This window comes from Conger conger, chromosome 11 (assembly GCF_963514075.1).
Source record: "Conger conger chromosome 11, fConCon1.1, whole genome shotgun sequence".
Taxonomy (NCBI): domain Eukaryota; kingdom Metazoa; phylum Chordata; class Actinopteri; order Anguilliformes; family Congridae; genus Conger; species Conger conger.
In genome coordinates, this window is record NC_083770.1 from 37,540,290 (window position 1) to 37,565,223 (window position 24,934).

Sequence of the window (24,934 nt, forward strand, 5' to 3'; positions counted from 1 at the left end):
ATGTGGGGGCGTCCGGGTTCTCTGTGGCCAGGACTGGTACAAACCAGTGTGGGGGAATGTGTGGCAGAGTGTGGGGGGAGATTTGGCATTCTGTGGCCTTTTAGAATTCCCGCAGAATTCCTTGTGGGAATCCTTAACTTTTTCCTCCGAACACCTGTCCCCTTTCCTCTTCAATCGCAAATAATTATACATCACATACTCATCTGGGTTCTCCAGCTTAATTGGTCCCGGACGCCATGACCTAGCTATGCCTAATGACGGAAGCTCTGAGCTCCATGTGGCTTTGGGGTGGGGATCAGGTCCGGAAGAGGGAAGAGGGCCGGATTATTAACGAGGAGGACTGTGAGGAACAGGGGCTAGGGGGGAAGGGGCTGGCCACAAGCCTGGGGCAAAGGTCAGCCCTCCTTTACCACAGGTCAGGAGGAGTTGGCCAACCGGAACTTTCTTTATAGTGTATGCCAGGTTTCCTCACTCCTGGTCCTGGAGACCCAGCAGGTTTGTCAGTTTCTGTTTTTGCCTTAAGATCAACAGCTGATTCAGACCCAGGAAACCAGGTGACCGTTGACTACTGAGCTTCGTAATCAATTTAATTGCTCGATTGCTGTGCTACTTAAGTGCTGAACAACAGCAAAAGCCTGAAGAACCCTGTTGGCTCTCCTGGGATGAAGACTGCTGATGGTACAGCCTGGTTTGATAATCCCGTGGGAATGCTCAAATCCCATCAGCGGTGGGGATGGTTGTTAGGGAAATGAACCGGTGTGAGCCTACCACACCCCTGAAGCTCAGCACACCTTTTGGAAGTGTTCGGATTGGCTGTTGAGAAGCCTCCTTGGCTCAATCGCATGTAAGCCACTGAGATCCGGGTCTGTCTGTGCACCTTTCTGTCTGAAATTGTGTCATTTTTCACACTTGCCCCCTACCTTCCACCCCCATCTCCAGTCTTTTAATTTAAAAGTCCCTCCAACCCTCTCCGTTTATCCATCCAGACAAGATTAATCAAACCCCTTTGAGCTTAAATGAGCTGCCATCTGATGTTCGGGGAGCGTTTGATGCGCCTCTGGCCTGGACTGGGAAGCAATAGTCCCCGGCTGCCATTTTAGCGCCAAAGTGGTGCTAGCAGTCAAGGTTCTCCCATCATGCAGTGCTGTGTGCTCTGTCATTGGAGTAAAAGAGCCTGTAGTCAGGGGTCCAATTTAATTACCAGCAGAGAGGGGTGACTGTAGAAGAGGGAGAGGTAAAGAGGCCATTGTACAGTATGTGTTATTAAGAGCTGGTGCTGTCTTTCTTTGATGTTTTCCCCCCATATATTAATGACACTTTAAGGGGTTCTTTTCTGTCTTTTTTTTTAATGTTATCTTTGAATCCTAAATAGAACCGTGCATTTTCGGTCGGCAAACACTGCGTATCTGCGACCCGGGAACAGGTGCACAATGCCGGTCCTAATCCCCAGTTAATAAACTGACTTTCTTCACCAGATCAAAGTAAGCATGATGGACGTTTCATTTGAACTTAAATATTACAGGAGGAGGGGGGGGGGCTCACAAAGCGGCTTTGTTTGCGGGCCTTTCAGGCGTCCCTGCGCTGTCTTCGTCTCCGTCTCCCTCCACGGACGGAAGGCACTCCTCCGGCATTATGAAGCGCACGTCACGTATGCTGGCGGGGTGAAAAAGACTCGAAGGGAAATCTTTTTGTGTTTTCATAATATCTGTGTCAGGGGTCGAGGGGGCGTTTCATGCGAATAGCAGATTACTAATGTTCTCTTATCGCTCAGTTTTAGGGGCGCCCCAAACTCATCTCTGAATGCAGAAGAAGGCACAAGACATAAAAAAAAAAAAGAAAGAAAATGTGTGATGTTTTTGGAACAAGACAAAGTGTTTTTTTGAAAAAGTAACCAAACTTGTGTTTGTTTGGACATACCACACTCTTTCCCTGGGTTTAATCTTATTTTAGCCTCATGCCTTGTGCAAATTTTTTTTTGTTTTTTGTTTTGAATAATGGGTCTTGGAGTCTTTTTTTTTTTTTTCTGTCTGGGAAAAGACCGCAGCAGTCAGAAACTACAGCGGAGGAGCGTTTGTCTTCCTGCCGTTGCGCTGTCCTCCCCCCAGGCTGGTGAAGGCTGTTCTCCGAGCGCTTGGCTGCGAGACACCATAATTAACCAGAGTCTGCTCTTTGAGTCTAATCTTGTGCTTCATCCTCCGAGTCTATGAAAAATGCACCACCAAAACATGACTGACTCTGTAACCACTCTTTGGAAGAGCTGCCAGACACAATTTTGCTTAAAGAAGCAAATAAATGAATTTGGCTGATATGATCAGTGGTATTCACTGCTTTCCTAAATTCTCTCCTCGAAAAAAAAGAAAAAAGAAACACCTGGTTGCCAAAAATACAGCAAATTTCCCCATTAGTGCATGGTGGGAACAACTGGAGCTGTCAATCATATGCAAAGCTGCCATCGATTCTTGGTTCTGAAAGAGGCTTATTTAAGTCCCTTGCAATTGATTACCCCTAATGCCTATAATATTGTCGGTGGCAATTCCGGCAGGGCAGTCATTCTTGCAGTCATACTTGACTGCAGCGTAGGCAGAATAACTGCCATATGACTCTGGCTCAGAAAGGGAGTGTGGAGTTTGAAGTCTTTTTGGCCGCTGCGTTTCTCCATCACTGGACTGACGTGTGGAGAATCCTGCATCCTGGTTAGCCGAAGGGACCGTTTGTCATATTGACGGTCCGGTCCTCGTCGTCTTCGCCCTGCGGAGAGCGCGAGAAGTAATGAGGATTGTTTTCAGATCGATAGTCCATCTCAGTCGGAGGGAGAGCCACTGCTCTATCTTTAAAGCCGCTCCATTTTTTGCATCGATGCTCCATCTGTTCCATCCAGTCAAGTGGAAAAGACAAATTATCACTGAAGAAATAATTTGGCTGGGATTATATTTTTGCAGTAGGGTGTCTACACATTCTGGATTAGTATCTGACTTGGACATTCAAAGCATGCTTTACACACTAAAAATATAGCCTATAGCCACTGCACTACAGGTCCACCCCCCTCCCCCATGTCATCTCTATAGTGCTTCAGTTCGGTCACTGTTTGGGCAGCAGATCAACCTCAGTATTTGTTTATTCGATGAGCCGCTGAATGGGTTGATGGGTCATGGTTACTACGGATGCACATCCCACCCCACCAACCCCCCCCTCACCATACAAATACACCCCCCTCCCTTCCCTCGCAGTGGGGAAACGAGCGGGGGCACTTTTGAAGCTTCAAAACATGGAGCTTCCCTCTCTGGCGTCCATTTTCATGTTTGCATTGCTTAGATTTAGCCGATAGTTTCTTGCCGAATTTTCATAGCAGGGTGTCAGGTTTTTTTCTCTCTCTCTCTTTGCCTGGCGGAGCTTCCCCCTGTAGGCCGTGTTTTTGTCCAGGCGGCTCGGAGTATGAAATCAAGGCTTCACGGGCTGGGAACCCACTGTGCCCGTTGTCATGGTCACTGGGAAGCTCCCTGTGTCATGTGGTTCAAAGTGAGCCGTCCCACTGCGGAATTACTCCCGTCTGAATGGAAGGCGGAATCACCATTATTACACTTCACACCGCCCGGGCCCCTATTAAAGGAGGGAGGAGAGGGAGGAGAAGAAGAGAGGAGGAAAGAAAGAAAGGAACCACAGGGACTTAAGAAGAAAGGGTAAGAGAAAGAGAGCGAAAATGAAAAGGAGAGAAACCGCAGTGCATCGCTGTAGAGGTACGGTTTTTTGGGAGATGGAAATAAATTAATAATCTTCAAAAGAACTGCTTCCCTGCATGAATGTGGGTGAACGGTTATGCTTAAATTCCCCAAACTCTCACTCAACTCAGATTTATGACTTCTTTTTTTTTTTTTTTTTTCAACATTTTTTTAAATTCCTCTTAAGTCGGCTACTGTGTTTGAAAAAAAAATAAAATCCTCTTTCGTTGCCAGAGGTAATTAGGGGAAAGTTTGCCGTGTGTGTGCGTGTGTGCGCATGCAATTGCATGTGCATGCGATTGTGTGTGTGTGTCTGTGTGTGTGGTAGAAATAACTTGCAGAAATGCTATGTGAGGTGGTGTCAGGCCATGTAATATAGGGTAGCAGGTGTGCTGATGCCCACCACCACACATAACAGCCACCATACCTTACCAAACCTGTTTACACTGTGACCTTATGACTCTGTTCTTCACAATCACTGACCTTATGAACCTTACACTTCAAACAATTCAGTGATTGACAACTAGTTCCACCCTTTTTTTGGTATCTTGATACTTCATTCCCCAATTACTGAATTTCTTATGAAGTTGTAGCAGCTCAGAAGTGCACAGCTAGGAATGTAAATTATTTTCACAATTAGTCCTGGCACAATACATGCAATTTTTGGATTATGTAAATTGAACAGGTAAATAAAGTCATTAAAGTATTCCAGCAGGCCAGGCCTAGCGGTGCAGTGTGTGGGGAGTGCCAGAGTGGTTGGGTTGGTTCATATTATGAACCTCAGTATCAATAGCCATCATTACCTTGAGCGATTATATTATGTTACAGCATAACATGCTACTATAAAACGTTTCTTACGAAATGCCGTCATCAACACTTCTCCAACCAATCGGAGAGCTTTGACTTCACCACTCCCTCTCTTCTTCCTCCTCTTCCTCACCTGTTGGACGCCGTCCACACGAACGGTTGCGTGGAATACTAACTAGGGCCCCAGGGTCGCCTGATCAGCTTTTGGCGGCTGCTTGTTATGTAGCAGCAATTACAGCTCACTGACACGGAACACGGCTTGCCTGAGGGCAACTTTTTACCCCCGTGGGGGCATCTGTAAGGCACCACTTTGACCTCGGCGAAGTGCACCGTCAAGGTGTGGTGCTGTGTGGCACCAAAGGTGTAAACGGACATGAAGCAGGTGGAGGTGTTGTAGCACGGCACATCGCTGAGACTGTGTTCTGTGTGGCTGTGCCTGGGGTGCATCGCAAAATGCAAACGTGGAAGAGGCACAGCATTGAGAAGAGCACTGGTGCAGTACTGTGCAAAAGCTTTAGGCACCCTAGATTTACGATTCATACTTTTTACATATAAATTTGGTCTTCGATGTTTTTTTGGGGGTTTTTTTGTCAGTACAAAAGAGCAAATTTGAGTTTTGCAAACATGAATTTTCCAAAAACATTCAATGTTACAGAATTTTTTGTTTTGCATTAAGTAAAGTAACTTATTAAGCAATTGACCACTTTTTAGATGGGGCTGATTGAGGCTGTCTGGGATTAGCAGGATAGCCGGAAGCAAGCAAGACAACCAAACTTTGCAATATGTTTGGAACAACCTACCAGCCGATTTTCTTAAAAGACTGCAGGACAGTGTACCTGTGATAATTGATGCAGTTTTAAAGCCAACAGGCGGTCACAACAAGTACTGATTTGATTTAGTTTTTAACTTCACTGCTCTTTCTAGTAAATGTTTTTATGTTTAGAAACTTTTTTTGGAACATTTACGAAACCATTTTTGCTTTACGGATTTCTTTTTTTCATGTGCCGCTTTCTCAGGACTGTATGACACAGGCCATGAAAATCCCAAAACCTGACTTGGTGAACTTGGATGTCCTTCGAGCAATATGACTTGGTTTAGTTACAGATGAGTCATGGGAGAGGTAGGCTGGGTTTCTCAGGGTGCTTTCAAAGGTTAGGGTGTAATTACGGTTCCTCTCCTTAATTGGAAGGCAAGCCAGCAGCTCCTAGTTCAGCTTGTTTTCCCACTTGCCTGCAGAACAATGTTTTTGATCTGCACCTCCGATATGCACGCTGCTTGTTATTTGGGTTTGCCTCTAATTAAAAATGCGCTCATACTGCTTTTAATCAGGAGATCTTGTTTCCTTTAATATGCTATTCCCCTACACCGGTGGCCTGCCAAATTACACAGGGCTTCTGCTCAGGAGTCAAGAGTTTAGAGTTTGGGAGAATTCTGGGATAGCATTGCTCCAGGTAGCAGCATGAACACAATTATTACAAAGTTTGTTAGTTATGAAAGGTGATGCATTGATTCAGAACTGGCATATATGAAAACAAAAGTAGGCTTTTTGGTCATGTATTGATTAAGGATCGCTGTCTATGATGACAAAATGAGGGCTTCTTCTTCGTGTATTGATTTTGGACTGCTGATTATGAAGATAATATTATGCCTTCTAATTCAAAGATTAATTTGGAGTAAGACTGGTCTAAGGCACTGCTGATTGGGTCTAGTCTTTTGCTGGTGTGGGTTTGGCTTTGTTCAGTTTGGGTCTAATGTTCAGAGAGCTAGCTAGGCTAGCCTGGGCCTCCCAGCTATTTCTGAAAGAAAATGTATTTGAGATTAAGAACTTTTTTGCATAACCCCAATCTAATGATTTACTCATTTTGGGTTGGGCTGTGTGATTTGTTGTGTAATGGCAGTTGTGGAAAGGGTTACGCTCGCTCGTGGAAAGGGTTAAGCAGAAAGGGTTAAGCGTGCTCACAGAAAGAGTTAAACGAAAATAGTTAAGTGTGCTAATGGAAAAGGCCAAGTGGAAATAGTTAAGTGTGCTCACTGAAAGGTTTAAGCACACTTGCAGAAAGGGTTAAGTGTGCTCACTGAAAGGTTTAAGCACACTTGCAGAAAGGGTTAAGTGTGCTCACTGAAAGGTTTAAGCACACTTGCAGAAAGGGTTAAGCGCGCTCATGGAAAGCGGACTCTGAAGTTTGAAGGCCGAGTTCTGACCTGCTGCAGTGTTTGCCCAGAGAGAAACGCTCCTTCCTTTGCGAGAGAGGATACCATTACACGGCGAGATGAAACCGCTTTCATGCAAGCAGAGACACGGCCCCTAAGGCGGCTTCAAGGGAAAGATTAGAGAAATAAGAAGGTAGAATGTACAGTCCTTTAATTAGAGCTATTGAAAATTACCTGCAGAATTACTGCAGCCAAAATCTCGCCCATGTCCTTCCCTTCTGTAAACTTTATTAAAGTGCACGGCTTTTTAACCGTCAAGACTATTAACTTTTTTTTTTACCCCAGATTTGACTTCAGGTGACAGCCAATGGAAAGATCCGGGCCTGTAGGCATCGGGGGTGGATAAGGGCACAGTTTGTTTTACCCTTTAATGTGTGACATCATGTGTGAGAGTGTTCTCAACTGAAGAATGTTCTTACAACCGAAGTTCTAACAAACACTACTAGTCATTGAAAGCAACAAAGTTGTAGAACACTTCTAGAAAATATTCCAAGGGTTAAACTATCCATAATTCCCTATTTATTAGGAATGTTGGTTTGCTTCATAATCTTGGTCGGAATTCACAGTGTTACTGTGCTAATCATTCACATCAAATCATTTTCTTGGACTTTACGTAGCAGTTCCATACAGTATGTACTCTGTAAATGTGGTGAAATGTACGTCTCTTAACCTTAACACTGCTGTTTTAAAGTAAAGTTTTTTGCCACCAGTAAATATTAAAAGCCGTGTTTCGAGATTGTAATTAGCGGCATCCAACTGCACTTCCGAACAGGCGGGGAGGGAGACGAGTCGCTGGGCACCGCTACGCGCTGACATTACATTACGTGTCAGCAATGCTTTCATCTTATCGTAATCTGTGCCGTGGATGTCAGGGACTATTTTAAACTCTTCAAAGCTATCGGCTGGTGTGGTGAAAGACACCCAGCCCTGCTTCCTGTTTTTGCTAATTTCCTCACTTCCCCCCTCTGCCTCTGAAGTGGTGGCACAGGGGGCATATCTCACTCGCCCATTTTAGGGGGCGGTTGAATTTTTTTAATGCCAAACCTCAAACGCTTAGTCCTGCCCTACATGGATATTGACCAAGCTGTGGGGAAGGGGGGTTGCTCATTAACTGACGGCTGGCTGTTTGTTAATCAGTAAACTATGAAGCAGAGTATGTAGATGGAGGTCTCTATGGTCTCTTGTGGTATTTTGTTTGAAAATGAAAAGCGTTCAGATGACGTTATTGATCATTTTGTATTTTGATCATTGTGCCCCTGTGGGTCATGACAATTGAATTACCCTTTCAGTAAGTATTAAAGGGCTTCAAGCCAAGTACTGTCCATCACACACTGTAAAATTAATACTGTTGATTTTAAAAGATTTTTGATATATTGCTTCATTAATGGTGATGCAATCCAAGGATAAGAATGGGGGGTGTAAGTACCCCAGCCGTTACTTTCAAGGAGAGAAAAATGGAAGACCTGGAACAACAGGAAGTGTTTTCTTTTTCATCTCTGGATTACAAAGGCTGGAAAAGTGTACCTCCCGGAAGAACAAAATCTACCGAAAGGGAAGCTAGAGGAAATTTAATTAGCAGTTTTCCATTCCTGACCCTCTGGCTTTCTGAGGGGTCCAATCAATGGCCAGCTGTGGGCTGAGTGAAGTACTGAACATAGGAGTAAGGAAGTGAAGTATTGATCATAAAACAGTAGCTTAGTAAGGAAGTGAAGTTTCGATTATAAAACAGTAGCTTAGTAAGGAAGTGAAGTATTGAGCATGGAAAAGAGCTTAGTAAGAAAGTGAAGTATTGAGCATGGAACAGGAGCTTAGTAAGGAAGTGAAGTATTGGTCATAAAACAGTAGCTTAGTAATGAAGTAAAGTATTGAGCATGGAACAGGCGCTTAGTAAGGAAGTGAAGTAGAGCATGGGACATGAGCTAATTAAGGAAGTTAAGTATTGATCATAAAACAGTAGCTTAGTAAGGAAGTGAAGTATTGATCATGGAACAGGAGCTTAGTCAGGAAGTGATGTATTGAGCATGGAACAGCAGCATACTGTAGCAAGGAAATGGTAGCAGCCTGGATGGCAACCTTCCTTTGTGCAAGGCATGGAATTAATGATTGACACATCACAAAAGGTCATCAAAGGGAATCTTGAAAGAAGTGTGTGTGTGCTTATGTGTACGCTTACTATATGTGTGTGCTTATGTGTATGTATGTGGGTGTATAGGTGCGTATGCATTGTATATGCATGCATGTGCGTTTGTGTGTCTGTGCACTTTTTGCGTATGTGCGTATTTTTACATGTGTGCTTCTGCGTTTTGTGTTTGCTTTGCTATGTCCATGACTGTGCACATGAGTCTGTGAGAGGATTTTCTCCACACACATAGCAGATTGAATCATGAAGCCCAGCTCTGTAATGGCACACAGGCTGGTGGACTGGGTGTGTAAGAGCAGACCAGATGTTGTGTGACCAGGACTGGGTGTGTAAGAGCGGACAGCCTGGTGGTCTGGGTGATGTCGTGTGACCAGGACTGGGTGTGTAAGAGCAGACAGCCTGGTGGTCTGGGTGATGTTGTGTGACCAGGACTGGGTGTGTAAGAGCAGACAGCCTGATGGTCTGGGTGATGTTGTGTGACCAGGACTGGGTGTGTAAGAGCAGACAGCCTGATGGTCTGGGTGATGTTGTGTGACCAGGACTGGGTGTGTAAGAGCAGACAGCCTGATGGTCTGGGTGATGTTGTGTGACCAGGATGCAGGTGCTTTAGCGATCTGCCGTGACAGACGCCCGCACCAACAACAGGAGCGCGCTCACTGGAGCCCGACCGCTAAACGTGAAATACCTTCATTGTTTGTGAGAGGTGATGAGGGGTTGGGCCCCATTTTCCCATGGTCATCATGAAGCACGACTTCCCTGAGAACATAAAGATATGTTTAAATGAGCAAATGAGATGAATGATGGTTCCCCTTTTCCATAGAACTGTTCTGATCCTACAACTGTCGCAGTTCTACAGTTTGCACCACAACACACGCAAGCATTTTTATTTTATAAAATGCTGTGCATATTTTTGACAGCTCATCAAACTGTGTTATTTCTTCTCTTGTAGTAATTAAGTACACTTTACTGTAGTTTACTGTACCTCACATTTATCAATGACAGTTTCATTCATTTTTGTGACAGAAATGTGATTTCTATTTTTTTTTAAATCCAATGTAATAACTGCATGAGAGCATAAATCATGTTATCGGTGGAAAATTCAATGAAACAAGACTTTGATGAAGTAGGTTATTCATATGATTTGTCTTGGAACTGACATTCTCAATTATTTATATATATATATATATATTTTTTTACATTCAAAGAAACCGTATAGGAGAAAAGACATAAAGCAAACAAAGATGATGATGAACAACAAAATGCTAAACTCAAAACAACCAAATTCACAGTGGTTTAGTCACTGCTTATACATACTCTACTGTGCATCTACTATATACTGGAAAATAGAAATATGTCTCTTAAAAGTGTCATTCCAACATTTAGAAACAGGTCAATCTGACTCAAGCTGAACACAGGGCTTAAGGCTGAACTGGGTGTAGACGTGGGTCTGATCATGGGGGTAAGGCTGAGCAGGGTGTAGACATGGGTCTGATCATGGGGTTAAAGCTGAACTGGGTGTAGACGTGGGTCTGATCATGGGGTTAAGGCTGAGCCAGGGTGTAGACATGGGTCTGCTCTGGCTGCCTTGCCCACTTGCCAAGTGACATTGCTGGGTCTTCTGGAGAGGCTCCCTCACACACATTCATGGTGCAACTCAATTGTATAATTTTTGGTTACGCAACGATGGCTGAATAGCCACACCGCATTGTGAACTGGGGCAGAGAGCGAGCGAGTGAGTGAGAGAGAGAGAGACAGAGAGAGGGAGGGAGGGGGAAAGAGAGAGAGAGGGTGGACAGGGATAGAGAGAAGGGGCTGGAAGAGTCCTGAGAGTGCTTGCCAAACTGGAGAACAGCTCCGCGCCGTCCCGTAGTTGGCCATGTTTTGATATTTTCTCTCGCCACTGTCTCTAAATATGCGGCAGAAGCTGTGAGCCATTGAAAAAGCTGAATTCCTTTTCTCTCACTGTTCGTGCACTACTTGAATGAAGGCATTTGCGATGAGACTGAATGAATAATCATTCATATAAGTCATATCAACATTGATGTGCAGAACCTTTTTTTTGCATTTAAACTTACTTTTGCCCATTTTGAGACAAATGCTTCATCAATGTCCGCCCTGGATGACAGCTTCTGCTGGGTCTGTGCAATGCTGCCTTGTGTGAGAGGGAGCTCAATGAAAACTGTTTGAGATGTTCAATTGTTCATAGATTCTCTACGTGCGTTAATATGGTCTTCAAGTGGTCTACGTGTGTTAATGTGGTCTGCAATCCAGACTCAACATAATGCGGTGTCCTGACTTTGAGTCATGAATATTACACAAAAGGTATGCTTTGTTTCATGCACAGAATTTGAACATTTCAGTCACTGTTTTTTTTTTAAATATAAATTTGCTTTCTGATCAGAAGGTCATATATGGACAGAAATGAAGGAGGCAGCCACATTTTCTGATATTCGTGTGAACATTCTGAGGAAAAGTTATTTATTATTCTATAGGGAATCATAAGGATTGCCCTTAAGTCATTAGGCTCAGTTGCACAATGAAAGTTGGTTCGAGAGAGTAGGATTTTTTGACATGGCGAGAACGAGCATTTTTTAGTGGAACCGCAAATCCTGTTGAGACCTCAGCCATATTTCAGTTAAAACACAGTCTGTTGTGTGCCTAGTCATATACTGATTACAGACTAGGATCGAAGTTCAGTTTTGATGTCATCCACAAAACGAGAGACAATGACATCATTGTATCAGGAATTGTAAACCCCCCCCCCCCCACCAATGCAGGAGGAATATGATAATTTGTATCTCCCATAAGATACCAGTAGCCCCCCCCCCCCTTCCATTTAGCTAATAAAAACCGCATTTGCGCTTCTAAAAGCCTGTGACAAGGCCAATTGGCCTATCCATAATGGTCACTGTACATGAGTTCAGTCACTTGGTTTCATTTTTTATTTATTTTCTCTCTTTTGAAGTTGAAAAGTCTTCCTGTAAGAGATAACGGCAAAAGCATGCACTATTTCCTCAGCGGGAATAGTGTCCCTCGGCTTGCCGGAGGCTACGAGTGCGTGTTGCTTTCCGATACCGTGTGTTTTAGGGCTCGCTCCCGATAGATAAGGACTCAGACCGCCAGGCTGTTGATTTGTTTTTCTCTGCACAACAACTGGGAGAAATGTGCTGGGAGCTGGACTCAGGGCTTTCAGACTGTGAAGCAGACCTGTGTGGCGGAAACTCCTCAAGCCGGGACTGAAATTATTGAGCATTAATTCTGCACTATTTCACAAGGCCACCAACGTGATGGGCACCTCGTTTGTGGCTGTCAGCTCCAGGGCTCAGCCACAGCCATGAAGAAAAGTATAAATAACTTTGGAAAATGTCCGGTCCAGTTTAAAACAAAACAAAATGAACAAAAACTCAATATTGGTCTAGTATGCTTTGGAGACATGCCACTTGATAATACAACTTTATTGTGATAAAAAATAATAATAATAATAAATTGCATCCATATATACTTTTTTTTGTTGTCGTTTATTATACAAGTGAAGACTGTGTAATTGGTTGTGGTGATCCACAGTACCTGTCCAGAAGAGTTATCTCCCAATTCTCATAAAGTTTTAATTGCCCATGAGGGGCAGTTAGGAGCGTTGTTGCCCCACAAAAGTGGTGTGCCGTTCTGCTGAGATCCACAGATTAGGGAGAATATTCTTCAAAGTAGGTCATAGCTTTTGCCTTTTAGAACTTTTTAAAGAGCCAGCGACCAATTTGCATTCAGTTTTCAGTTTTAGAAATGAAACCAAACTAAACTTTGATAAGCAGGAGTTCCTCGGATAAGGTTGACCTCACATTTCTGCTGCCTACAGTGAACAGAGAGGAATTATGTATAATGTAATACAATGGTTCTCCTCTAATCGAGTCTGTCTTTTCACCCTTATTTTCACTGATATATAAAACTGAAATAATTCATGGAAAGTCAGTGCGTTGTGAACAGATTTAGTGCTGTTCTGCATGCTGTCCTTTTGCAAGTGTGCTTCGATTCTAGTGCTGGTACTGACTTGTGAAAATGGTACCACTTCGTGCGGTTAAAAGTAATTCTCACCATCTATGAAAATACTTTTTCTCTATGAAAACATTTTTTAATTATGATCCCTTCAGTGAAATGTGCCAGTTAATTCTTGACAGCCTTTGTAGCAATATTAAACGATGAAAGTGGTTATGTTTTTTTTTTAAAGAATGTTCCTTAAAACCCAAGGGCATTCGAAGTCCACTCATTAGGTAAACCTTTTCCACAGCTCAAATCGTAATGACCGCTGTTGGGTCCACTAAATACAGACCGACTGCAGACAGGAAGGGATGGATAAGTGGGACATTTTCAGCACTGACATGAATCAAAAAGCTCTCAAGATAATCATACACAATGTCTCTGTAATTCTTTTATTTTTATTTCTTTTTTTCTCTCTTCCTTTTTCACTGTCAGCTCCAAGTGGTTTGGATGGAAGTTCCTGAGTGAACTGGTTGGTCAGTGGAATACTTTCGCTGTCTTTGCCATCCACAACTAGCCTTTGAATTCCCAGCCTGATGGAGTTCAGAGTAAATATGACAAAGTATTTATCATGCTTCAGTTGATTAGGCCACTTTCATCTGTGGGTGAAGCTTACTGTGTCAGCTTCAGGCTGTCTGAGTGATTCAAGGCTGGTCAAGGTTTGCGTTTTCAATGAAGTCTTACTGAATATCGTATACTACATTAAAGAGACCTCCAAGGTCAGCTGCCCTTCATTAATTTGTTAGTGATTATCTTTCCTTTTTGGGGCAGTATTGGAGTAGTATTGCTGCCTGGATTGATCAAAATGACAGGATTCTAAAGTACATTGCTGTACAGCAAACACAGAAATATGTTAAATATGAGGTGTATATATATTTCAGCTTAAATTCCTATCAGATACGAAACCAAAAAAAAACGATGGAAAATTGTTTTTTCCAAACCCTTTCTAGAATGGCTAGCCAACACCATCTTAATCAGGTGTGAGCTTCCTGTTCCAGGTAGCTAAGATTGGGGATTTCGCGCACATTTCACAGACAATCTAGCCGCTAAATCTATGTTATACCCCTGAAGACCCATGTCCATTAGCAGCTGTCTGGCTCTTAAAATTTTCATTCTCTCATTCACGTTCTCCTCCAAAGAGCAATTTCTTAGAGTTTCTCCCTGGACGGAGCTGTTCTCTGGAAATTATGGCAAACAATGCATTCCTCCCTGGCTCCTTCTTTCAGAAATAACAGGTTGGGAGAGGGAACTTGATTTCACAGAGGAGAGATTTCCAAAGCGAGAGAATTACGTCACCTAATCGGGTTTCTTTGAGATTTCTTGGCGTGGTGTTATGCGGAGATCAGTTGCTGAACTGAATGTGTCGTTTTTGCCGCGTCGTTTTCCATTGAGTTGGATGGTGGTGCTGCCGTTTCAAAATAATCGATTCTGGCTTGGCTGCTCAATTTATATCACTCAAATAAAGAATGTTCTCCAAAACAAATGCATAGTTCCTCCATTTCACACGCTATATGCCTGATGCTGTTGCTGTTCACAAAGTGTCACTTGATAATAAAATTTTTTTGTGTGTGCATTCTATTTTTAGGTGCAGAATGTAAATGTAAATTCAGAACATTTGAAACTGGGAGAGAATGAATGACTACATTATCGGCGTTCTACATTATTTTACAAAACCCCCATCCACCGATGGCTGTCTGCTCCTTTATCCCAAGTTGCTGTTCTCAAGCTAAACTCGAACGATAGTTAACTCTAGTTAAGTTGTCAGCAGTGAAACAGCATGCAATTAGCATTGGCGCGCAGATCACCTATAAACATGCATTTAAATGGGCTCATTTCAGCGCCGGCAGTGCCCACGCCGAGGCTAATGCAAGGCCTCTCGCGCAGCTCTGCGCTGCAGCGTGAGTCACCGGAGGTTGCCAGGGCGGACGCTACGCGCCGATGAAACTGACACCTCTGTGCGCCAGCGTGAATAGAGCCCACACTGTCGGGCACAGCGTGTTCTGGTGCGGCTGGGAAAGTGTACTTCAGTTTCCCCCACTGCGTTCTCCTCATAAAAACGCAACCCAACCAAAAGCACCTTACTGTACTGTACTGTGCTGTGTGTGATTGGAAAGCGTGTATGAGTGAACGCAGGCATACCCTGCTGAAAAACAACAGCTCCAGCTAGGTTTTGAAACCACTGGTGGCTGGTTGAACAGTTAAAAACAGCTCATTTCAAGCTGGTCATAGCTGGATTTAACCTTTATTTTTTATTTTTTACCTGTGGTATATACTAGCACAACAAAAACTACAGACATATTGAGGTATATCATATTTAGCCTCATATATATTTGCTCTAGATCATATCTAGAGCAAGGCTATTAAAAAAGAAAAGAAAAAAAAGTTTAAAAAGTCAGGTTTAAAAAAAAATAAAAAATAAAAAGTTCTGTCTTTAAGCGTCCATAAACATGTTTTGTGCCAAAAGAACGTTTGGTCATTATAAATATTTATTTTAGGAGGAGAGACCTCTGAGTAGGGAGGAAAAAGAAAAGAAATGAGCTTTTAAGTTGTGATGGGCTGGGATTTATAGTGCCCGGAGCTCTGTAATTCTTCTGAGTGTTCAGCGTAAACAGAGGATAAGTGTGTCGTCTAAATAGGTGCTAATGGTGTAGCCTAAACAAACGCTGTCACTGCTTCGACGTGGGAAAACGTCCTGCGCTCCGTCTGAGTTCCCGCAGTGTTATTTCTTTCTCGGTATTGGTTTTTAACGGGGGAAAGTGGGCGAGCTGTCAGATCAAAGTGCTGCTTCCTTACAGAAGTCCTGGCTCCGCGCGCGCAGATCCAGTTCAGCGGCATTCCTTCGACGCTCCGGCTTCGCTTCTCTGTCGGAGCGTTGGAAACACTATATGACCCCAATACTGCCGATATGTTCCTCCCTCTGGCACTCCGGCATTTTCCACCCAAACCCCACACGCCTGCCGTGTATCCAGTGACATGTTGTTTCCATGAAATTGTGAGGTGGTAGAAGAGGCGACAAGGAGAGGATACAGTATGTGTTCAAAACGATTTTTCGTTGAGTGCCTACACAGTTAATGTCGTGATGGAACTCTTTTGATTATTTTTATTCGGGGAATCTAAATAATGTCTTGGCGCTCTATCTCTCTCACAAGAAAAAAAAAAAGGTGGAAATCAGCAAAACACTGAGTGAGAAAAATATGCCTTTATCTTTTAATAAACTGAAAAGCCTGGTGGCAATATAAAATTACTGTATAATGGTCGTGGAGAGCCTTCTGAAGACTTAATTGCCTTAATTATACCGGTGCAGAAAGAGAGGGAGGGAGTGAGAGGGAGCGAGAGAGTTGGGTTTTATTAGCAGTCCTCTTTGAGGAAGAGTGGAGGGGGTGGACTATCCCATTTATAATGGTGTGAAAAGAATGTGGAGCACAGAAGCTGGGCCTAGACCCCCCCCCCTCCCCCGTCTGTGCAGGTGTAACACTGCTCAGATTAAAAAGCACATACAGAGACGCACACACAAACTCGCACATGCATGCACACACGCAAACACACACACACAGGGAGAGAGGGATACAGGCATAAAATACCCAGTAACATTAGCAGGTTTGTGGTCTTGATGGGATTTGGGAAGATGAGGTGGGGTTTCTTTAGCAGAGGTCACAGAGTATGTAATGCAGTACACGTGTGTGTGTGTGTGTGTGTGTGTGTGTGTGTGTGTGTGTGTGTGCAGGGGGTGGGTGGTGTGCAGGGGGAGTGTGTGTGTGTGTGTGTGTGCGTGCATGCGCGTGCAGGGGGAGTGTGTGTGTGTGTGTGTGCGTGCATGCGCGTGCAGGGGGAGTGTGTGTGTGTGTGTGTGTGTGTGTGTGTGTGTGTGTGCAGGGGGTGGGTGGTGTGCAGGGGGAGTGTGTTTGTGTGTGTGTGCGTGCGCGTGCAGAGGGAGTGTGTGTGTGTGTGTGTGTGTGTGTGTGTGTGTGTGCAGGGGGTGGGTGGTGTGCAGGGGGTGAAAATCGGGGTACTCAATCTTTCGGCTCCAGGCCTTTGATCTGGGAAAGCCAGCGAGCGGCCAGTGGAAAAGCCGGGATCTACTTTTCATTACTCCGAGGTAACCCTGTCAGAGGGGCGGCCCTCCAGCTGTCCTCCTGAAGAGCCACGTGTCCTCTGCACACACACACAGTCTGTCCTGAATGTCACCCGGAACATATTACACCACGGCCAGCAGCTTCCGTCAGGGCCCCATTCCACGGTGCAAATTTTTTGTGCTGTGTTACTTCAACTCGTTCAAAAACGTTTACGAAATCCCTTGCATTTGGGTAGCATTTAGCTTGTATCTGTAAATCTATGTTGTACTGAATTTAATAAAATGTCTTGTATGTTTCTTTTGTTTTATACTATAGTGTGCACTCTAAAGTAATGTAAAGTAATCTTAATGTTTGGAATTACAGTGACATTGTTTATTTGAATCCATGTTCATTTGAATTGTTTTTCAGTTGTATGGCAATTTGTTCAGAAGAAGAATGTAGTGCATTGGTTGATCATGATTGGCAGTTACTGGACCTGTGTTTTTACTGTTTCATTCTGATGCTCCAAGTCTGTTGAGTCTCAGTAGCACCTGTAACCCACATTAGATGATTTCCGTGAAATATTTCCATTCTAATAAAGTATAGGGGTTACTAATAACTGTTGAACTAAATCAGGAAGTGACACCAGTTCCACCAGCTATCCAAAATGCACTAGTGTAGTGGACCTGAAAGTGGCCTCAATCTACAGTGTGGATCAGTGTAGTATAGGAACTGACAAAAGGTATGTTGTCCTGTTCTGTGTATGTCCATTGTGGCATTTTTCATGGACATATCTGAGTGTAGAAGCACAAGCATGGGCAACTGGCTGACAGTTTTATTTTTGCCTCTAGCACTGTCATTGCATCAGCTTTTGATGAGTTTTGTCAGTGCCTGGTGAAGCTTCAGTGGAAAGAAGCTGTGTGGAGTTTGTTTCTATTCCGCCCTTAGCTCCGTACACTTACGGAATCAATTACAACTGTGGCGGTATTCTTTCTTCTGCATTCATGTTCCTGATTTGCTCCCAGACCTGTCACTCATATCCCCTTACCAAGCTGATAGGCTATTCCCAGGCCAGCAGTCCGTATGGAAGAGCTTTAGGGAACAAGGTTTTTCCCATCTGGGATGGGAATGTTTTCCTCAGAAAGCACAGCTGGAAAGACCCAGCTTTCCTGTGTGGCAGAAAACAAGATGGATGAGGTGGAAACTGGGAATGAATAATAATAATAATAATAATAATAATAATGATAGTAATAACAATAATAATGATAATAATATAGATAATAATATTGATATTGATGATAATAATAATAATAATAATAATAATAATAATAATAGCAATAATATATATTCGTTTTTATTAGCAATTCTGGCAGTTGTCCTAATATACATCCACACAATGCATTAGTTGGTGTTAGGCTGTACTTAAAGATGAATGCCCTTCTCTTCCTTCTTAAAGCACACAGGACCATTTTCATGAGTTTGTTTGAAAATGTCTTAAAGATGATGACCTATGTTCTTCTGATGCGTTTGATATTCTTCTTCAGTTAAGTACAGGCACAGCTCTGGCAGAGGGCAATGTAAACTTTGTAGTGAGACTCCATGCCAAATTGCATCATGTGTTTATTACTTTTTTGGGGAGGGGGAAGGGAGGGAGGCGGGACAAAACTGTTCCTGTCACAAATGAAGAAAGTGGGAACCTAACCCAGGTGACGCTGGTGTTGGGGAGGGTAAGGTTTAAGAGAGTGGGGGTTGTGATTTGTGGCCGGGAGCTTGCCTGTAGGTGCATTTTTGCTGTGGTAAGACAAGTCCCTGCATTGCAGCGCAAGCCCCAAATGCGGATTCTTTCTTTCTTTTTGAAAGCTGTGTTACCCAGAGCTATTAATTATTAACTGGGGTTGCAAACATCAAAGAGGCAGACTCAGACAAATCTAAATGGGCTACAAGCCTAGCATAACATAACAAGCCAACCAAAATGTAACAAGCAGAGAGATATGGGATAGTCTGTTTATTAGAATTATTCCTATTTCTGCCTTACCTTCTTTCTCAACAAATCACTTCTTTTTGCAAATCTGTCACTCGTTAATGTCACATTGGCCATTAATCTGTCTGCTGCAATATCATTTTTGTTGATTTTAAGAGTAATCTGCGCCAAGTAGACGAGGCCCGTCTTCCCAAGTAAACAGACAGTTGTCAAAGGGCTTTGCTCATTCCGTTTGAGCATTTGGGCACCATCTGGGAAGGGGCAATGTGTCATGGCGGAATTTCTTAGTCATAACAGACGGGATCTGTGTCTCTCAAAGCCATTCGGTTCTGATTATTACACGACACCATGTGTTCTGCAAAAGTTGACGGAGATGTCACGTAAATTCCAAGTGTTTTTGATTTGAATCAGAAGACACAGACCACCACATCCACTGTAAATAGCCTTGATTTAATACAAGGACACAAAGATATTGTACAGTAACGTTCTTATCTTGGAGATAAAAAAAATTGGCTACATTGCACCTCAGAATTTTCACAATAAATATTTGCCTTTGACAAGATAATGTTACAGTGCTACTGTGGCTAGACCACAAGGAAGATTATTTCTACATTAAAAAACAACAAATTCTGCATTAGGAAAAAAACTCAATCGTGTAGGACCTTTCTTTGATTTGAATGTCCATTCTCATTGTTATGTGTTGTCTTAAACATGCCCAGTGGACCTGTTCATATTCTAAGTGTTTCCTTTACAGCAGTGTAAAATGTCAGGAATTTACTTTCTTCTTCTGGGTTCAGCTGATACTTGGCATTCAAATGCATGCTTTAGCCTACCTCCTTTAATGAGACATTTACAGCATCCAGCAAGGCTGTAGGCTAGAGCATATGTTTCAAAAAATGTAAAAAGTGTTTTTGCTGGAACAAAATGTCAAAATATTTGCCTTTAAAAGAACAAATCCTGCTAATGAGCTTAAAATATTATCGAAATCGTGAGCGTGTTTCCAAAACAAGGGTGACAGTGAAGCTCTAAGGAGGACTAGAAAGGTCGATATCCTTAGGGAATTATCGAATTTGACAATGTTTGTCTGTTGAATTTGGAGACCAGTCTACAAATCTTCAAAATAACAACAGGGTTTGTCCAAGGCATGCAATTATAAAATGTAGGCTATTTTGGATGTCAAGAGTGGGTGGGTGGTCAGTCAGTTGGTCTTTCAAGTTATTTTCATTTGACAGTGTCATCTCATTAGATTCTAAGTCTAGACTTTAGGAACATGACAAGTGCAAGAACATAGTTTCTGGGTCTGGTATGGTTGATTTGAGGAGTTGAGCATTATGAAATAAATGGTTTGAAATGAGGGAAATTGCTTTTAATTTTATTTCAGATTCAATTAATTCAACATACCGTATGTTGATCATTTCAAACAGTGGAATATCTCACAAGGGGATTGTATAACTGTGAGGTTTACCAGATTCACTGCACTCCTAATCGCAGTGAATTAGCCAGTGCTAAACAGCTGATCAGAGACCTTGCGTTAACCAAGGGAAGTGATTTATTTTAGGTGAAACTGGGTAAGATGAGGGTCATTATAATGACTTTACATTTATTTATTGGTAAGGAAATTAGGTTACGAGCAAATAAGTGCAATTACTGTACCGCATTTGTCCATGTAATTTTTTGGAAACGTTGTTTTCCGATGCGTCGTCTAGTAAACCGGGTCCTGAAGAGCCGCTGAATGGCCTTTTCTCCTCATGAATGGAACTTTTTCAAGGCGCCGTAACGAAACGTGACCAATGAGAATGATTGATTGGATATACGTCCTGACAGTGAAGCCAATTGTGATGCGAATCCCCCCTCCCCGCCAGCCAATCAACGCACAGATCCGCGGGAGTTCACCACGCCCCTTTCCCACCCCGTCTTCTGCAGTTTAACTGCAGCTCATTTAAACCTGTCCGTACAGTCGCGGGAGGGAAAAAAACGGGTTCCTATGCACAAATTGCTTCCTCTCCGAACCCTGTAATAACACAACGCTTGGCCTCTGAGCGGTGTTCTCAGACCACAGGCTTCCTTTCGCCAATATTGAGGTGGGAGTGAATGGAAGATCGCCAGCAGGCAGATAAATGTGAATCAGGACCAAACATGGCGCAAACTATTTGTTTTATCCTATCTTTTTTTTCCTCTGTATCCCTGCTGGAGCTATTGTGGATCTCTCTTCTCCCATCTCTCTCTCTCTCTCTCTCTCTCTCTCTCTCTCTCTCTCTCTCTCTGTCTCGCTCTCTCTCCCTCCCTCTCTCTCTCCCTCTCTCCTCCATTTCCTACCGTGTTTGTGAGAGGCTTGTATTGAGAGTCATGTATCTGTTTCACAGAGCAGGTCGTTTGAGTGCAGGCCCTAGCTTTTCTACAGCCACACCCATACGCAGGATATATAGGCCTACGCTCACGCTATATTAAAGTTAAGTACAGCCTAAAGCTGTCGTCTCCTATGCAATCCAAATTCAACTCATTTCCTGTGAGGTTGCCATGTATCCAAATACTTGGTTGTTGGACCAAGAGGAAAGAAAAACTTGAATATGACAATTAAGCCTTGCTTGCAATCATTAGCTGGTGTTAAAAGGGCTCAAACATCCTCATTATTTCCAGAATAAACTTTTCTCTCTTCCTGCAGTAGAAATTGAATATAAATGGGTAAAGCTCTGTGAGGTGCATGCCGGGATCTTTCAGTGACGCTATCAGAGTGTTGGTGTACACGACTGCAGAACTATGAACCTTGTGTATCGCCCTGTAGATTAAAGAGCAGTGTCGCACAAGAGCGTTTCTCTGCTCTGCCCTTGATTGGGGCACAAGCGCGGTAACAGGATTATGTAGAGCCTTGCTTTGTCCCTTTGATGTTGCTTTTTTTTAATAATGTTTGGTGGGATGAGACCTGGAAGCTCAGTAATTCCGGGATGAACTTGATCCAGACCGCCTATCGCGCGCTTCCAAAAAAGCACCTTGACTGACTGAGGGGTATAAAACAGCTGAGTGTGGGTTTATAAACTGTCGACACTAAAGCCGGGTGCTCTGATGTTCTGTATAGAAGATGTTACGCACTCGCTAAAACTCATTTGGCTTGCATTTGTAGATATTTTTGTTCTGCTGATTCGAGCATTTTCTTCTATCTGTAGCTTAAAGTAGAAACTGAGAGATAAAGACTATACCAGTGTGTACTCTTTCCTTCTTCAGCTGAAGAATCCCTGTAGTGTTTTGGCAAAAGATAAAGGTTTCACACTTCAAGCCAATTTTATTTTTGTATTATTTTCGAGCTGACTAGCATCCTTATTAATATCAAAGGAATTGAGTGCATAACAGACGCCCATGTGTTTTTGAATTAAAATTTGACAGTGGGAGTAATATTTCATCTATTAAAAGGCAATAATGAGCCTAGGCTTGACACATGTAATGAGTTGTTGTTGTTAATCAACTGTTGTAGCCAATATGGTGCGTTTCTTAATTCTTTTGCAATTGGCCATTAAATGTAATGGACCAATGCATTGCGTTATGTGATGTTGACCAGAATGTCTTTCTTAAAGTGATGTCAAGAGATTTGAAGCAACCTGCTGCGACATAGTTGAGGTTTTCCTGAAACTGATGTTTTATATGGTTGTTTACTTAGCAGTGACTAATTTAAACCTGCGCCAAAGTTCCTCTGGGTGAAGGACTCCGGCGGTTGACCACTCTGAAGTTTGATCTGTGATGAGAGAAGGCCCTCTAGTGGGGAAGGGAGTGAAGTGCAAGACTTCTGAGCGAGATTGTGCTGTACCACACAAACCATTACACGACCACACCCTCAGAACCTGTGAGCGCTCACAAAATCAGAGGGATCATTTTTACCACTTGTTTGCTACTCATTTTAAATTGACTGCTATGCTGTTTTATGTATGCAAAATTATGTATTGTGTCTTGGATATTGCAGTGAAAATTCTTTCAAAAACTGTGTTTCATATTCATTGAATGTCCCTTGTAGTGTGTGTTCCAGCAGAGTGTAATGCTTATTGAAGTAAGGGCCAGGGATTAATGCCCCCTAGAGGGGACACAATGAATTGCTGGCCAGTTGTAGAAGTGTACTGTAGTTGACCATTCTCATGTTTGACAGAGATGTGCATGAAAAAAAGTGCACTTTGTTTTACCTGTTTGCTTTCAGTCTTTATGTTGCCAATTTGTGAAGAAAAATGTCCCTGCTAATAGGTTAACTGTTTTCTGGGTATCTAACCTCAACTCTTTCTTACTTACAGGCTAAGCGAGCGGTCCAGAGGGGTGCGACAGCGGTCATCTTCGATGTGTCCGAAAACCCAGATGCCATTGACCAGGTCAGTGGACTTTCTGATTTTTGGGATTGGTTGTACTTTCAGTGGCTGCAGCTTTTTCTCAAGTCTCCTAAAAATGGCCGTGGCATCCGCAGTGTCTGCACTGCTCGCCCCAGGACTGTATGTGTGGAAGTGGAGAGTATTTTTACTTTACCGTGTCCAACTAGCACATAGCTGTGGTCGAGGGAAAATCTGTATTCACGACAGCTCCCTTTGAATATCCTCCCTCCGCACTAAATCTGTCTTCCCGCGGAACACATCGTGGAGGAGAGCGCTTTCCTTCGCTAACATGCAGACGGATATTTTAGACAAACAGCGGACCTAAAACAACATCTTCCATTTCGCAGACGCGGGTCTCTGGGTCCTGCGGGCAGAACCGGCCCAATCAAGGGGCGCGTTTTGGCTGTGGTTCCGCTCCAGGAATGAATAACAAGCCTAAAAAAAACCTCCCCTCATCACACTGTTGCTAAATCTCCCTGACAGCTTAATAGAGTCGTGGAGCGGGGAGCTGTGCACCGATGATCACAAAGCTCGTTCGCGGAGTCGGTCGACGTGCTACAAGCGTTCGCGTTCTGTCGAGCCTTCTGCCGCTCCTCTCAAAGAACGGGGGTTGCTTTTTATGCTGCAGCTTTGTAATGAGCGGGCAGAATTAGTTTTGGGGTGTTTCTGCACCCAGAGCAGGGCCAGGCCAGGCCCAGACTTGTGGAGCCCTCCCTCCCCCTCCCCAGCCCTAAATCATAAAGCTAGTGCAGAAGATGAAAAGCTACTGTAAACGCCACATGAAAGGGCCTCCATTACCACCGGCAGATACTCCCTTCCCAAAGCCTCACGTGTTCTTCTCCACATCTGTGGAGGCCTGATCCGAAGGGGCGTTCCAGGGCATGGAGGTAGGGTAGAGGTACTGTAGGTACCTTGAGGGGGAGGGGTGTTGGAAAAGAGGGGGGAATTAAAATTCCTGGGCAGAGACAAAAGATCTGCCAAAAAGGTGATGGAGATATCTTAAAACCCCACCACCTTAGCTTCAGATGTACAGATTGTATATCATGTACAACACAGGTTGAAAATATATCCAAATAAAATGTGTTATCAGCACTGTGCAGCAATATACAGTGTGTGAATATAATAATTATTGCTGCTGTCAGATATTGCTATCTGTACTGTGTGTGAATTCACTATATATCACTATATATTTGCTATTTGCATTCATTATCTGATATATATATATTTACTGCAGTGAAATATTTATCTGTATATTTAATATATTTTTAAATCCGTATATTTACAATACATTTCAGGAAGCCAAGTTTACAGAATATGGAGAACTCGGTTAAGCAGAGAAATGAAACTAGTATATTTCAGTTGGGAACGTGAGGATAAAAAAAGAAACCGAAGTATGCATTTCGCTGGCATTTCCCGTGGTTTTTTCAAATTACAGACTGCGTCTGCAGACTCCAAAGAGTGGCGGGATGAGGGAGAGGTTGACTGCGTCCAAATTCAGAACATGCAATTCGCTTCCCCTGCTCTCTTGCGCTCCAAACCTGGGGGTGATTTCCGTGTCTTCAGGTCCAGTTTCCCATGACCCTCTGCGGTCGGTCGTGGGCCTGTCTGTCTGCCTCGCGGTATCAATCAGTGGGTTTTCACACAGAAGAAAAGCGGTT

General features: G+C 43.3%; 1 protein-coding gene across 1 annotated transcript in view; it reads left to right on the top strand.

Annotated features, from left to right (window-relative positions):
* Positions 1–24,934, top strand: part of znrf3 (zinc and ring finger 3) — a 159,781-nt gene that overhangs the window by 123,707 nt on the left and 11,140 nt on the right. Inside the window, exon 15 of the mRNA XM_061259447.1 lies at positions 23,205–23,279. Within this exon, the coding sequence (XP_061115431.1) occupies positions 23,205–23,279 (75 nt within the window). The remainder of the gene's footprint in view (positions 1–23,204; positions 23,280–24,934) is intronic.